The following is a 15,361-nucleotide window of genomic DNA, read 5'->3' as shown; positions in this document are numbered from 1 at the left end:
AAACAACAAAAGGAATTGTTTCCTTTCCACAACAGCGGTATATACCACCAATAGGAGTTTTAGAGGCTTTAGGAGCCACTCTGGGTTTGGATTCAGTTGTGTGAAAAAAGTTTATACTTGGGAGGAGGTATCCGTACGTCTACCTTTCTTACCCCCTATGGTACCAGTGGATTTTTCTGCTGTCACCTATTGGTTATAATAGTTGCCACAGATTGACCTTCCTGGTTCATCCTGGGCGTCTGTTGTGTCCCGTGCAACTACAAATTATTGCAGGAAATGTGTAGACATCCGTGTTTTCCGATCCACTGCCCACGGATATTCCAATTGTGTTCTGTTGGACTATTTAGGAACAATTTCAATTCATCTCCTCAAAGTGAACATTTAAGGCATCAAGCAGTAAAATTCAACTGTCCTTGCGTTCCTTCCATTGCTTGGTCAAGAAGCCGCAGATCGTCCGTGTACATTAAGGTATTTACTTTATAAAGAATCTGGTGTTTCTAAGCTGTCCACTGTCTAAAATAATAAGCAGTGCTCGCCACTTACCATGTAGGAATAACACATATATTACTCTACACAACTTTAACTAAGGACCTTGTTTTCTATTTAGAAGCAGAAATTGTGTACCTTTGGTAACGCTGGTTCTGATGAATATCGCAGTCCCCCTGAAGACACTTCGTCTCACCTGAACTCGCGTGGCGAGGAACTAGCGAGGAACCTTTGTTATTCTTTTTTCAAACACATTTGATGATCTTGTAAGATCACTTATGTCCAAGGACTTACTGAGCAGGCATGAAAATTCCCAGCACATATATGGCGTTGCCCCACCTGAAAAGTTTCATCTCTCAGATTTTCTAGTTCATTCGGTGTCAGAAGATCGGAAGGGTGGGGGATTAGGGATGTTGGTGGTCCAAAAAGTCTGCACAGGGAACACAATATCCATCAGAACTAAAGTTTTCTTCTAACAGACACTAAACCTCAGCAGAATCTTTCACTTTACCCAGAATTTCTTTGAAAGAATTCAGACAGAGAAGTCTCAGATGAGCAAAACGATGCTGAGCTACCTTAAAATGTTCTGAGACACTAATCTTCTAAACAAGATATCCCCTCTGGCATTTGATTCAATGCAATACTGTTTTGAAGCAGTATGGAAAAAACAAGTGCCTGGTTTGCAGCTCCTCAGCACCTCTCTCAAGATGGCAGTAGGGACCACTCTCCTCCTTGTAAGATGCACAATTATTTCTTTGGTCGTCGACCTCTTGGCTCCAATCTCTGCTTGATGCAGCTCTTCCATAATCTTCTTGGTAATCCGGTACTGAATATGCAGTTAAAATATGGTGAAACAGCCCTCTTCAGATCTGAACTGTACAATCTGCACTCGCTTTAAGTTGATGCAACATGACAGGCTTGCTAAGATGGAAATATGTTATGTTACAATGATTTATAGCACGCACAGCTACTCATGAGTGTCCCGGCGCGAAAAGCCAATGCAGAAGACAGTAAGGAGCTGAAGTATTACCGGTTAGATAAACAGCAGTGTTTTAGTCTTTTCGTGAACAGGCAGGGGCCCAGAATACTGCGCAGTTCGAGGGGAAGCGAATTCCAGGCTTCGGCCGCTTTGAAGGATAAAGAACTACCTCCAATTCTGCCCAGTCGAAACCGAGGGATGGAGGGATGGATGCTAGGCACTGTGACCATATCTGATCATCTTAGGAAAAAAAGACACTTATATCCTTAAAGTCACTTTGTATTTGGAAAAGACAATGTATGGTGAAGCGGATGTCAAGACATGTAATTCATTCACGCTTCTTGCTTAAGTTACTAAAGCCTGCAAAGCAGATTTATGGGGAATATACTAAAAATCACAACAAGACAAGTGCTAAGAAGATAGAGTCATCAACTTGGCCAACATTAAGTTGAGGTCCAACTGAGCTGAATTGTAAGGCAAAGGATGGAACCTGCACCCTACACCCAGCAAAAATTGAGGCACCACCTGGATCACAAAAACAAAAGGCTCATCATGTTTCCACCAAAGGATGGAAATGGGAAGGAATAACCATCCACAGTTGACCCCTGTAAACCTTGACAAATTGCAAAGCCTAATTCAGTATTTCAGAATGTTCCTGAGAGGAGATACACAAGGTGCCCTTGTGTTTTGCATCCACCATTAAATCAAGCTCTTCCTCAGAGATGACGAAAAACAAATCTCAGCCCCTAAGACATAACAATAGTCTGTTCATGTCAGTGTGCAACACACCGCCCACCCCCTTTCACAGAAGGTATGTAAAGATTACCAGTTTGATCTATCTATCCCAAATATGAAGCCAGAGATCCCTGTTCCATACTTTTTAGGGACAACGTGTAGTCACTACGATCAATGCTGTGTGAAACGTTTCAAGACCATGAGCATGATTCTTATATTGAAGGCACAGGAATCACATCTGGAGAAATCTGCACTGGAAGTGTCTGAAAACAGAACAACAACACTTTGTATTCTGGTGAGATGCAAAGAGAACCATCTAGGAATACCCACAGCCTGAAATGTTTTAAAATGATATCGAGAAGAAGACTCCATTTGTGTGAAGAAGTGCGAAACCTGCTTAAAGCGCCCATGCAACTGTTGCTTATATCTGCAAAGTGAGCAGCCTGAACACTGATGCCCCTTTGAAATGCATCGATATTTCCCTAAATAAATGAAAGTGCACCGCAGTTGTGATCTGGCAATACAAAAATCTGCTTGCCTTGTACTGTGTGCCAAAAATCATTGAGTGCCAAAATTATATCTCTGAGCTTCAACGAACAGATGTGGTGAAGTCGATCTTTATATGATAAAAGACAAATTACATTTAGATCCGTCAAATGTAGCCCCACGCTTACAAGGAAGCCTACACCACCTCCTGAAGCCGGATGGTGTGGAAGGGCTAGTGCCAAACCCTTCAATATGTTGTCATTTTTCACACGCCCACCTTGAGGGAGGAAACCCTCGCCTTCACCGAGATCTGTTAGCCCTCTGATGTTGGGACAAACGAGCCCTCAGTAAACACCAAAGCATCTGAAGAACCAACAAAATGCGGCACAAAATAAGGCCCATCAATCTTAGCACTGCTTCCTCAGCAGTGATGTCAGGTGATGGATAAAGGAATCCCTTTCTTTATGTCATGGACCATATGCGGATGAATACCTTTACTGATAACTGATCCAACAAACAGAAATTTGCTGGTCAGAGAGAATTTCCATTTCAGAATGTTCAGAGAAAACCCCACCAGTCCAAGTAGCAGTGAGATTGGCAATTGCAGTGCAACTAACACCTCTTCAAAGGAAGCATCCTTCAGAAGCCAGTCATCCAAATAAGGGACAACCTTCCATTTGCCAAAAGGCAGATGTGGGACCACTACTTCAAGCAAACACGTGAGACATCCATGTGGATCTCAGACTTGAAAGTGACTGCTTCCACCACAAATGCAGGTACCTTTTGTGTGCAGGAACAAACTGAAATGTGCATTTGAGTTCACACATTATGATGCAGGTACAAAACACAAGAAATCAGTCAATTCAATTTGAACTTGCAATACTGTATGACCCATTAGGTGTGGTATTTAATGTGGTATTGAGTTGCAACACCTGGACAGGGTTAAGTGAACAGGAGGGGCTCATGTGGACACAAGCCATTATGAGCTTGGTGTCGTAATGTCCCAGAGTGTCATGCAATGGCAGTAAAAGACCTGGGACGAGTGCCACCATCCACGATGTTCCTATGCACCAGATATTTCAAAGTTAAGGCAGCGGAATGCATTGACGCCTTATATCATGATCAGTCGCACAGACGGATTCTGGCCTCAGGGATATCTTTAAATAATGATTGAAACAAGAGCAGGCCATTTAGTGGAAAATATTTTATTTTGTGAAAATCGTCTTACATCAGTGTAAACTTGGAAATCTCAGGCTCTGCCTAGCGGACTTTGAAAGCCACACACCCTATATAGGAAAATATACTCTCCATTCTAGTTCGCTTCTTTCAAAATGAAATGTATCATCAAAAACAATGAGTCTTCATGGACAGTCTTGCTTTGGTCAGCTATACTGCATCAGGAAAAGGACAAATCTTCAGTCCACTCTCATGCTATTCGAGGGATAGGGCGTCTGACTAAATTCGGACATCCCAGGTCCAACTCCTGTTCATGTGCAGCACGCCACATCTGGAAAAACATTGAGATCTCACATCAATCCAAGCTCCCTGAACTCTAAACTGCTTTCTCTGGATTACCATTAACATATTCACTTGAGTTTGTGCTAATCAAGGTGAACGACAGCTCATGCCTACCCTCAAGCTCTTAGTATAGCATTGTTTTGAGTATGGTGCCTATGCCCCATGCCCCCACATTCAATTAGGGCGGCTTTTGCAACATAAAAGCTTTACGACAACTATTAGAAGGTCTTGATTTTCCTGTCTGTATAGTTCACAAAATTACTCAAAACACAAATTTGTCTGGGATAATGCTGTTAAATTCAATATTAATCAATCAATTCCTGTATCTTTCTTTACGTGGTGTTATTCTCACTGGCATAAAACAAGTCCAGCATGTTGGAAAGGCTCTCAGCACAGCACAGTCTGACTTTTCACAGTGTACGTCCCCAAGCAGGTGTTTTTTTTTTTAAGTTTTCATTTTTGCTTATTATTTCACATTCATCAACATTTAGGGAAAAAGTAGGCAGACATTTAAATAATTGCAGAGAGATTTACTGTAATGTTATGAATTTCAAGGATATTTGAAATCAATAACCGAAATGGGGTTGATAGTCAATCAGGGATACTTCGATGTTTAGAACAAAACTTTCTGGCTACATGACTTTGGCTTGTCGCATAAGTACATATTTTCCCCATGGTCTGTGATCAATTGATGAACCTGTATTAAGCCACACCCGCTTTTTGATGTTCTTTGTGTGGAGTCACTGAGACATCTCTTGCACCGTCTTGCCTACCCCTTCTGCATGATATGATCAATCTTATTCATGAGCTTTCCTGCCCACAGCGTTACCAAAGTGTCGTCACAGATATCAACAATTGCATTATTTCATCCAGCAAATCATTCCCAAATAATGTCTGTCAGTGCCCTACCTGGATCGTCATCTTGCGTTAGAAGTCATTGTGAACCTACTATCGGCTCTTTGAATTTCTTACCTACATCCCTCTCAAATTTGTCTCATACAAGATGATAAATACCAGAGTTAAGCCCAAGCGGGACAAATTTGTGCTAGAATTTCAAGATATCCAACATGATGTAAATTGACATATGATCAACCAAAATGGAGTCCATTTACAAAATACAATGTATGCTGATACTGTGCCATGGACCCAGCCCTCCAGACCCATTTATGACCCCCCCCTGTTCAATATTACAGCAACGAAAACACAAACCCTATAGTTGTATGACCCTCATTTGGATTTTAACTCAACTGTTACTTTAAGTGAACTTTAAAACATGCTTGTTAACCGATCATTTAAATTCACCCCATCTTCCATCTACATTCACCCCATCTTCCATCTACATTCACCCCATCTTCCATCTACATTCACCCCATCTTCCATCTACATTCACCCCATCTTCCATATACATTCACCCCTATCTTACTATTGATCAGTTCACACAGCAAAAACTCTAGAGGGGGCACCACATAAGTCTAGAACTAGATTACATTAGATCCAGAATAGAGTAAACTGCATCCTAGAAGGGTTCTATGCATCCTTTATGAGTGGAATAATGGCATCATAATAAACACTTGCTTTCGGGGGTGAACTCTACAGCAATACTGGTGCCACCTTAAGAACCTATTGCAGTAAGAGAGCTTTTCAATGCATCTGGAGAATCTCTCGATTCAGCTCTCACTCTTTGGCAACTGACTAAAATGCAAATGTTCAGTGGTAAAAAAAGCCATCAACCAAGTGTTCAAGGGAAACAGCGCAGAAGTGATACATTTGTCAAATATCTCTAAAACAAGATTCTACCTTCACGCTTCGACGTAGAAGCGATCAAGTAACTGTCTTACTGAAAGTAAACAAAAATAAAAAAAAGACTCATTCAATTTTTTTGCATCTGGATACAGACAACGTTTAGTGTCTGTTTCAAGCGCTAATGTTATCAATGCAGGGGCATGGCATATCGCAGATGGTTACACACTGTGAAAGTGGTTCCTAAAGTCATTTGAACAGTCTCACGTACAGGGTGTAATGGTGTCACCAAGTGTCTACAAATGTCTTACAAACATATATTACAATACAGGTCACACACACTGTCATTGCTAGTGCTTGTTGTACCATGACCTGATCCAACTTCTTGGTCAAAGATGATAAAGTAATGCAAAATCCCTATCTTTTATCCTCAACTTTTCATGCTTCAGCCAATGCCCTATGCTCATGTTCTAATGGATCCCTCTGCAGGGCATTCTCAACTTGTTTCTATCATCACTTGTTTAACCTACCGTTTTACGACTCTGTTCCTGTTCAACTTTGCCTTTTCGGCGTCTCCTCCTCTGCGCTGGCCCTCTCTTTTTCTTTTCATGGTCCCCCATCTGCCTTCCCCACATCTCTGCATGCTCGGGGTACAGCCCTGTGAGCCCTCTTCGTGTCTCCCCTATTCGCTGTTTACACCAAGAGCAAGGACATTGACAGTAACTACTCTCAGTACTAAATGAATGTTTGTCCCCCACAATAATAAAAAGTATATCTACTTCTAAGGATATTTAACGCATCATGGCAAAATGAACACAATTACAGCTGGATTACTAACATTCAGATACAAACTGATGCGCTTACTTTACGAAGATCAGCGTCAATGAGCCGCATATACCATCAAAACCTGTCCTCGACTGAGACATGACAATAGTTCGCACACTACTTTGCAGGTTACTGATGCTTTAGTCTAGTAAGATTCCAGAGTTGTAGCCTTACCCAAGGATTCCGCACAATGCACTGGGACAGTGTGCTTCACATCAGGGCTACCATGAAACTTCAATGGCCATCTCACGTCCTGTCAATCATAGTTCATATCATAGCATGATCTTTATGCCGCTTAGGGTTCAACAGCATTGAATGTCGTCTTTCCCCAGGCTCGCCTGTTTTCAGTAATGTCCAAGGCTAGGTCTCCATATTTGAATAATCGCTTAGAGAGTGGGGGGTCACTGATCTGGCTCTTCATATATTTTTATATTGGCTCATCATAGTTTTTAGATAAATCATTTAAAAGGGCAAAAACACTGATTTAGAAATATGGCTCCCCCATTTATTTATGAAAACAACTGTTCTTTAAAGATGCACCAATCCCACTGCATGCTACCATTCTCCTGTTCTTAGGACTCTGCACCCAGTGCCTCATCCTACACTCCAACAATAGAATGAATAACAGAGCAGCATTTTAATGTTGACTGCCCAGCACTGGTTTATTTATTTATTTATTTAGAAAGTTGGTTGAGAGTGACAGCTTGTGCACCAATGATCCTTCATCTTAGTATGCAAGAGTTTTCTCATGGACTATACAGTGTAGACAGTTCAGTGCCCTATAACGCAGAACCCCAGAGAAACATGCCTTTAGTTTTTTCTTCAGATAGTACCTTAGCCACTGGACTCCAGCAGCACAATACCTCTGCTAGATTGATGTGTATGATAAACTGAAGAGTCCACACTGCTGGACACACATACTAAAGTGGCAGTAGATGCTGCGTAATACAACAGCTCCTTTTGCAGGTAGGGAAGACATTTAAGACAGAGCACTATAGATATTGTCTATCTGTTGTGTCCTACCTCACGAATACATAGGTATCATGGGAGCATTCGCCCACTAAACAGGGATTGACCCCCCCCCCCCTGACCTAGTTGTTTTGTGCCCCAGACACTTCCATCTGTTAAAAAAGCCAGACGACTATATGTCAAAGAAAAATGTGCATTTAATTGGAAAAGGTGTATTTGTAATATATACAAAACCATTCTTAAACATGCTCCATTAAGTTTCAGAACCTTTCTTTAGCCTTCCTTTCAGAATGTTATAGAACCTTAATCTTTCAGAAGCTTCCTTTAGTTCCCAATCCAAGATGGAGGAACTTCCTGTTGACAACTTCCTGTTCCAGCTCTAGATAAGGAGCTCAGAACTGCTTGCTTCTGCTTGCGTTGTGACACCGTCTAAGTCCCGTACTCTATATTTTCCACACATCATTCCTGAGTTCCTGTGCTCGGCTGGGAATTGATCTCTCCAGTTTGCTGTTTTTGTCCAAGGTCAGGTTGAAGAAGACTCAACAGTGTCCAGTCCATGACACTTAATAAGAGCTCAAGATGGATACTATTCCTTGTGTTTTCACTATAGACAGTACTGTACCCAGCAAAGTCCATAAGTAGCTATACTCAACGAACTAGAAAGCATCAAAAGAAAGTGCATCAGAAATTCGACGCTCTTGGCCATACTTTTCAAGAGGTACGCACACGCCATACATTTTGTGTGAAGAGATGATACATAGTTATACACTTATTTATTTGTATTTGTATTTATTTATTTGTAAAGCGCTAACATTCATCCTTGGAAGGACATCACGGCGCTGAGGAGAGGTGGCAAGTGATTCGATAGCAGCTCTGGTTGAGGATTATTGATCTGATCTGGGGAAGAGAACTGTCTTTAGTTGTTTCCTAAATGAGAGGAAGCAGTCATTTGTTCTAAGGTTAGAAGGTAACTCATTCCATTTTGTTGCGGCAATGTGAGAGAAGGCCCGTTCTCCCATCCTGACAGTCCGTGCTCGGGTGGTGGAAGCTCTACCTGACGTTATGGATCGTAGGTTCCTTGAGGGTTTATGGAATCTAATCTTGTCATGTAGGATGTTGGGGCCTGTGTCGTGAAGTACTTTGTGTGAAATACATAGTAGTTTGAAAGTGGCTCGTTGTCGCATTGGGAGCCAATGAAGCTCACGCATGCAGTTTTTGGCTGAGTCGTATTTTCTTTTATTACAGATGGCTTTGGCCGCGGCATTCTGAACCATCTGCAATTTAGAGAAAAGGTAATCTGCCATTCCCACAAACAGGGAGTTACCATAGTCCAGCCTACTCATCAATAGTGACTGGACTAGTATTTTCCTGCACTCTGTCGGAACCCAGGGGAAGACTCGTCTAAGCATCTTCAATAGCCCGAAGCCTCTGCCGCAAACTATGGAGACATGGGATTTCATGGATAAGTCCCTATCCAGTGTTATGCCTAGATTTTTGGCTTTTGCAGTAGGGTTGGGAGGCGAGCCCAGGTCACTCGGCCACCAGCTGTTGTCCCAAGCCTGTATGCCTCTGCCGAACAGTAAGATTTCAGACTTGTCGGCATTTAGTCTAAGACAATGGTCCTGCATCCAAATTGCCAACTCAGTCAGGCAGTTTGTCAGTCTAGATTTTGAATCATCTTTTTCATCAATGGTGACCATCAACTGGGTGTCATCCGCATAAGAGCACATTTCGACACCCCACTTTTTGCCAATGGTTGCCAATGAGGAGACGAACACATTGAACAGGGTTGGGCTCAACGAAGCCCCCTGGGGAACCCCGTATTTTATAGGTCGCGGAGGGGATGTGTAGTCACCCAAGCGAACTGATTGGGTTCGATCCGCTAGGAACGATTGTAGCCATCCTAATGCTTTATCTTGAATTCCTTTCTCTGCCAGGATGTTCAATAATTGATCGTGGGGTACGGTATCAAAAGCCGCTGATAAATCGAGGAGTATCAGAACGACTGTTTTACCTTGATCCACCTTAGTTCTAATGCTGTCTGTCACTGCTAGGAGTGTAGTTTCAGTGCTATTGTTTGTCCGGAACCCGGTCTGTGAGGCATCCAGTAGGTCATTAACTTCCAAAAATATGGAAAGTCGTCTGTTGACCAACTTCTCCAGAACCTTTGATAAATAGGGTAACTGGGATATTGGTCTGTAATTGGCCGGATTGTTTACGTCTGCTCCAGCCTTTTTTACTAAAGGAGTGACTAGGGCCTGTTTCCATGATTTTGGGAATTCGGCAGAACTAAGAGAAAGATTAAGTGCTCTAGTGACTACTGGGCATATTACAGGGGTTAGCTGGGAGAAAATGTGATGTGGGCATGGGTCAAGTGGTGACCCAGATTTGACCTCAAGCATGACTTTTTCTACCTCCTCTTCCGAAAAAAGGCCAAAACTGTGACAGATGGTATGTGCAGCAGTTGGTACGTAATGTTCACTTTTTTCCGTCCCTGATTTTGGAAAGGAGGCATAAATGGTGTCAATTTTTTCGCAGAAAAAGTCTTTAAATTTGTTACAGTTCTCCTGTGAAGGAGTAAGATTTAGGGAGAGATTGGTTGGGTTGCATAGTTCTCTGACAATTTTGAAAAGTTCTTTTGAGGAGTTTTTATTTTCGGTGACTCTGCGTGTGAAATAGTCCTTTTTTGCGTTTCTAATCGCTCTGTGATAGAGTGTTAGTGCTTTCCTAAAGCTGTATTTAGTCTCATCTGACTAGCTTACTCTCCATTTATGTTCAAGGGAGGTGCAATTTCTTTTTAAGAGTTTAAGCTCTGGTCCGTACCATCTCTCTGATTTTTTGTTGCCAGGTTTGTGGCGGGATTGAGAAGTCGAGCAATATTCAAGTGCGTTTTTAATGTTTTTATGAAGGAGATCTATTTCCTCATGAATATTAGTACTTGTACAAAAAGGGTGTGAAAAATAATTTCTGAATTTATCAAGTGTGAAAGATTTCCAGTTTCTCGTATTTGCTGTGAATACACTGTGTTTTTTGGTCTGAGGGATGGGAAGGTTAATACAGAAGGTGATCATGTAGTGATCGGTCCATAACAACGGTGTTAAAGGGTCAATGTCAATGGAATCGATATTAGAAAATATCAGGTCTAGTGTATGTCCTGCGATGTGTGTTGGTTGGTGGACTCTCTGAGATAACTGTAGGATAGCCATATCTTCCACTAATAGGTTTGTCAGAGAATTGCTGCTGTTGTCCCAATGTATATTGAAGTCTCCAAGGAGGAGGATGTTCTTAGGAACTAATGGCAGCATAGGCCTGTCATTGCAGAACCTATGTATGATTCCATCCCATAATACCGACTCGTGGGTCCTATTACCCCATAAAAACATTTTTACAAATCATGCTTCTTTGGCGTTTGAGCTGTTAAGATAGTTCAAGGTAACTCACTTATAGTTTCCTTTTCTAATTTTCACAGAAAACGGTTCTATGGTGCCATTCTACTGGGAAGCGTCATGTCTTACAAAATAAATATGGGCCCGATTATGATCTTGGCTGAGAGGATTGCTCCATCACAAATGTGACGGCTATATATAATAAGGACCTTATGGATAAGAAGGCGATTGAGTTAAATCATAATAGGGACCTTATGGATAATAAGGCGATTGAGTTAAATCATGATAAACTAAAAGAAATCTTATAAAATTTCTTTTTGTTCTCAATAAACCTAGTAGACCGGGTAGGCCAGTGCCCCACCCTTGGTACAACGCATCTTGCCGTAAGGCTAAAGGCGCGTTAGTGGCTTCTATTAAAGCAAAGGATCGCCCTCAAATCAAAATTTTGAGATGGGTTTATAAATTAGTTGTCCATGAAGCGAAACATAGGTGGGACACGGAAAATTGGGATCTATTAAAAACAGCACTAGGGGATGGAGATATGAGGGCATTCTGGGGAGTTGTAAATTCTGGTTCGACCATACCTAAAAGAGCGCTAGAACCAAATCTGGATGAAGAGGTCTGGCGGGAGTACTTCGAATCTCTTTATAAGGAGGAAGAGAGGTCTGAGGAACTCCCAATAGCTGGATGCCCCCCAGTAGTGGATCATCCCCTAGTTATAAGGGACATAGATCATTATTCTGATGGCAGCTCGGGACTGAGCATAAGTCTACAGGAAATAAAGGGAGCAGTGGCAAAAATAGCCCCATGTAAAGCCCCAGGTTTGGATAAGATCCCTGGGGATCTCTTTAGGAGTGAACCATCTATATGGGCTCCGTATTTCTGGGTCCTTTTTAACGCAATAATGATGGGTATGAAGATTCCCGCTAGTTGGGTCGGCGCGGAGATAATCCCGATTTTTAAAAAGGGCTCCCCACTATTACCTAGTAATTATAGACCAATCAGTTTAATTGATATCCCCCCCAAAATTTTTTGCATGCGTCTTGCTCCTCAGGCTTCAATTCTGGATGCATGATAAGAGTGTACTTTCCCCCCTCCAGGCAGGGTTCAGGGAAAAACTGTCGACCCTGGACCAAGTACTAAGACTTCAACTGTTGTACTGGAAGACGGTCTGCCTGGAGGGGGTAGCCTCTATTTAATATTTGTAGACCTGAGATCAGCTTTTGACCTGGTGCCAATGGAAAAACTGTGGTCAGTTCTAATTGAGGTGGGGGCCCCTGTGTATCTAATTCAACTTATTAGGCGCTTACATGAAAATAATTATGCACAAATAAGATACGGCAGGGATGGAAAACTTACAGCACCCATACCTATTAAACGTGGCGTATGCCAGGGCTGCGTTCTTGCCCCAACGTTGTTTAGCCTCTATATTAATGGCCTGATAGATGCCCTGTCATCAGAAAGAGATTTAGATGCCCCAAAATTAGCTTCTCGTAGAATTTCAGCAATGATGTTCGCCGATGACACCCTTTTGGTAGCCAAATCACCCATGGGGATTCAAAGGGTTTTGGATAGATTTCAGTTATTCTGTAGGGAAAGAGGCTTAGAGATAAATCTACAGAAAACAAAATTTATGGTGTTTAACAATCCAAAGAGCACCCGTCCAAACCATTCACTAAACGGTAAACCCCTTGAAAGAGTTTCATCTTTTATTTATCTAGGCATCACCATTACTGAAACTATGGATTGGGGGGCCCACATTGTGAAGTCGACACTAAAATTGGCCCAGTCGACAGGGGGCATCATGAAGGTATTTAATAAGTCAGGCAAGAGTGCTGTCAGCCCGGCACTAGAAATTTACAGGGCCCATGCACGAGGGGGCGCATTATATGGCGCAGAGCTCTTGGGTCATCCTAACTCCGAGACATTAACACAGGTTGAGAACCACTATATCAGGAATCTATTTAGGCTCCCACGCAGCACTCCTTTAATTCCACTTCGATTAGATGCAGGACTAATGGCAATAGCAGAGGTGCTGAGTCTTAAACCCTTACTGTATTGGCGCCGTCTGTGGTCGACTCTTGAACTTCTGCCATACAAGGAAGAATTGTCTGAAGTCCTGAAGATGAGGGGTGCTGTTAGATTCCCTTGGTTTGCCCACATTAAACATTTGCTAATAGATATGGGCCTGGGGGATTGCTGGGCTCAACCAGAGTTAGCTTGTCCATTAATTTCCAGGAAACAAATGAAGGCTCATTATGAGAACTATAGAATGGCTTTATTGCACACTAGTTCTAAAACAGGCAAACAAACTAAAGCCTTTCTGGAAATAAAAGATACTCCTAACTTTGAGAAGGTGTTAGATCTTATTAAACCTGTGACTGCAAGAACATTTTATTTACAATTCAGATTTAGGGTCTTGCCTCTTCGCTGTTTTACATCAAAGTGGAGAGCCCAGAATGCAGTACGGTGCCCCACCTGTGATTACCCTGAGGAATCAGAGTTGCATGTTTTTTTTAGTTGCCCAAGATATAACAAAGCGAGGAAAAGATGGTTGGTGCAGATTTGCAGGAACCTGGGTAGTAGGCGCTGCATTGAAGTCTTTAGGATACTGAAGAATGACCTCAATATCCCAGTTGTGTACTCAGTAGCAGGATTCCTGTTTTCTATGTGGTGCACCAGAAGGGTTTTCTTGAAAGCATCTAACGATCCATTGGACAAGTTATAGTAAATGATAAGGTTATTATTGCTATCTGGTATAATCTTCCTCTATATCATAGCATACTATTTTGTACTGAAGGGTTTTCCTGTTGCCTTTTATCAAAGTTTTTACTTAAATTATTTATTTATTTATTGTACTATGCACTTTCCACAAACTTGTATGTGTAACGATCGCACTTTCCACCTTTTCCCTTCTTTTTTTAATATGGAATTAATGTAATCATTAAGCAATGTCTATAATATTTTTAACTTTCTTGAAATGTTATCTTTTAAACTCTTTTGAGGTATTTGCACAAATTAATGTTTTTACATGCTGCACTTTTTAGGTCACATTGACCGAAATAAAGTTTCTTTGAATGCTATTCCGTCCAATTGTATTATATCCTATGGAACTCGTAATACAGCAGACGGAATGTCTGTAGTGATGGAGAATCTCATCCGCTAAGATTGTAATCAGGTTCTAAGTCTTTTGAAGAGTAACTTAGAACCATTTGGGGGTTGAACTCAATGCTCTACCTTCCTAGACCCTCAACGGCTGCCCCCAGCCATCCCTGCGAATGTGTGGTGTCAGCGTTATACACTGAGAACGAGGGCTGGGTCAATCGCTTCCTCAGGAGCTCTTTCGACAGAGGGTAGGCGGGTCACACGTCATCAGGAGGCAGCTCTATTGCTTAGTAGATTAGCTCCTGGGTGAGAACCTACCACTGCAGCTAGCCATGGGCTGCAATTGAGCAAAGAAACTCACCACATGTTTAGAAAGGCTTCTGCAAAGGATCTTTCTTTAAACATAGTTTCCACTTTGATTTTCATTCTATCAGTGGCGCCAAGAGTCATTTACAACACATTTTGCACAGAAAATAAGAGCTGTATTAGTGAGGTACAAGGAGTGAGCTTCATTGAAGGGTGTGTTTCTTTCTGTATTTTCATTTATAAAATTAAACAGTAGACTCAAAAGCTAACTTCTGCATTATTGGCAACCTAAACCATTCGACCAAGGGGGGTTTAGGACAGGTTTCAGCTCTAAAAACAGTCATCGGGGCTCCTGAGAGGATCAGGTTCTCCAGTTGCATTCATGACTGTCCTGATGTTTCACACCCATGTGGTATTAGAACAACCCAACTTGGTAAAGGGCGACTGAGTGAGTACTTTCACGTTTACAAGGGAAGGAAGAAGGGTTCCCTGAGCGATCACATGCTTCTTCCTAAGACTTACTGGATTTCCAGATGGTCTGAGGAAGGGAAGATGCCTGGGAGGCTTAGTTGAAAAACTGATGTCTATTTTGTACAAAACTAAGTTGGTTCCAAGAAACTGTTCCACGTACTATGGCTCTGAACTGATGAGTCTGTGCAGAAGAGGTTTTTGCTCACTTGTGAGTAAACTGATTTTGATACAGCCTTCATTTCTCCACCTCAAGTGAGAGGATGTGCAGCTATCAATCAACACTGACATGATACCTTGTTGAGGGCATGTCTCTGTGATAAGACTGATCTAAAAGCCAGAATGACGACCTGAGACC

At 41.9% G+C, this 15,361-nt stretch overlaps 1 protein-coding gene across 7 annotated transcripts in view; it reads right to left on the bottom strand.

The window, feature by feature from the left end:
* The window catches only part of AGBL5 (AGBL carboxypeptidase 5), a 482,741-nt gene that overhangs the window by 36,907 nt on the left and 430,473 nt on the right, over window positions 1-15,361 (bottom strand). For 4 of the 7 annotated variants that reach the window (XM_078650056.1, XM_078650055.1, XM_078650057.1 and 1 more), the window contains one exon: window positions 6,475-6,633. The exons of 2 other annotated variants lie outside the window; for them this stretch is intronic. In XM_078650056.1, the coding sequence (XP_078506182.1) occupies window positions 6,475-6,633 (159 nt within the window). Of the gene's footprint in view, window positions 1-3,907; window positions 4,194-6,474; window positions 6,634-15,361 lie in introns of those variants that run through there. One more of the 7 variants, XM_078650061.1, reaches the window with a different exon arrangement.

Source organism: Lissotriton helveticus, chromosome 6 (assembly GCF_964261635.1).
Source record: "Lissotriton helveticus chromosome 6, aLisHel1.1, whole genome shotgun sequence".
NCBI classification, from domain to species: domain Eukaryota; kingdom Metazoa; phylum Chordata; class Amphibia; order Caudata; family Salamandridae; genus Lissotriton; species Lissotriton helveticus.
Note: the sequence above shows the minus strand (reverse complement) of the source record. Positions and strands in the feature narration are given on the sequence as shown.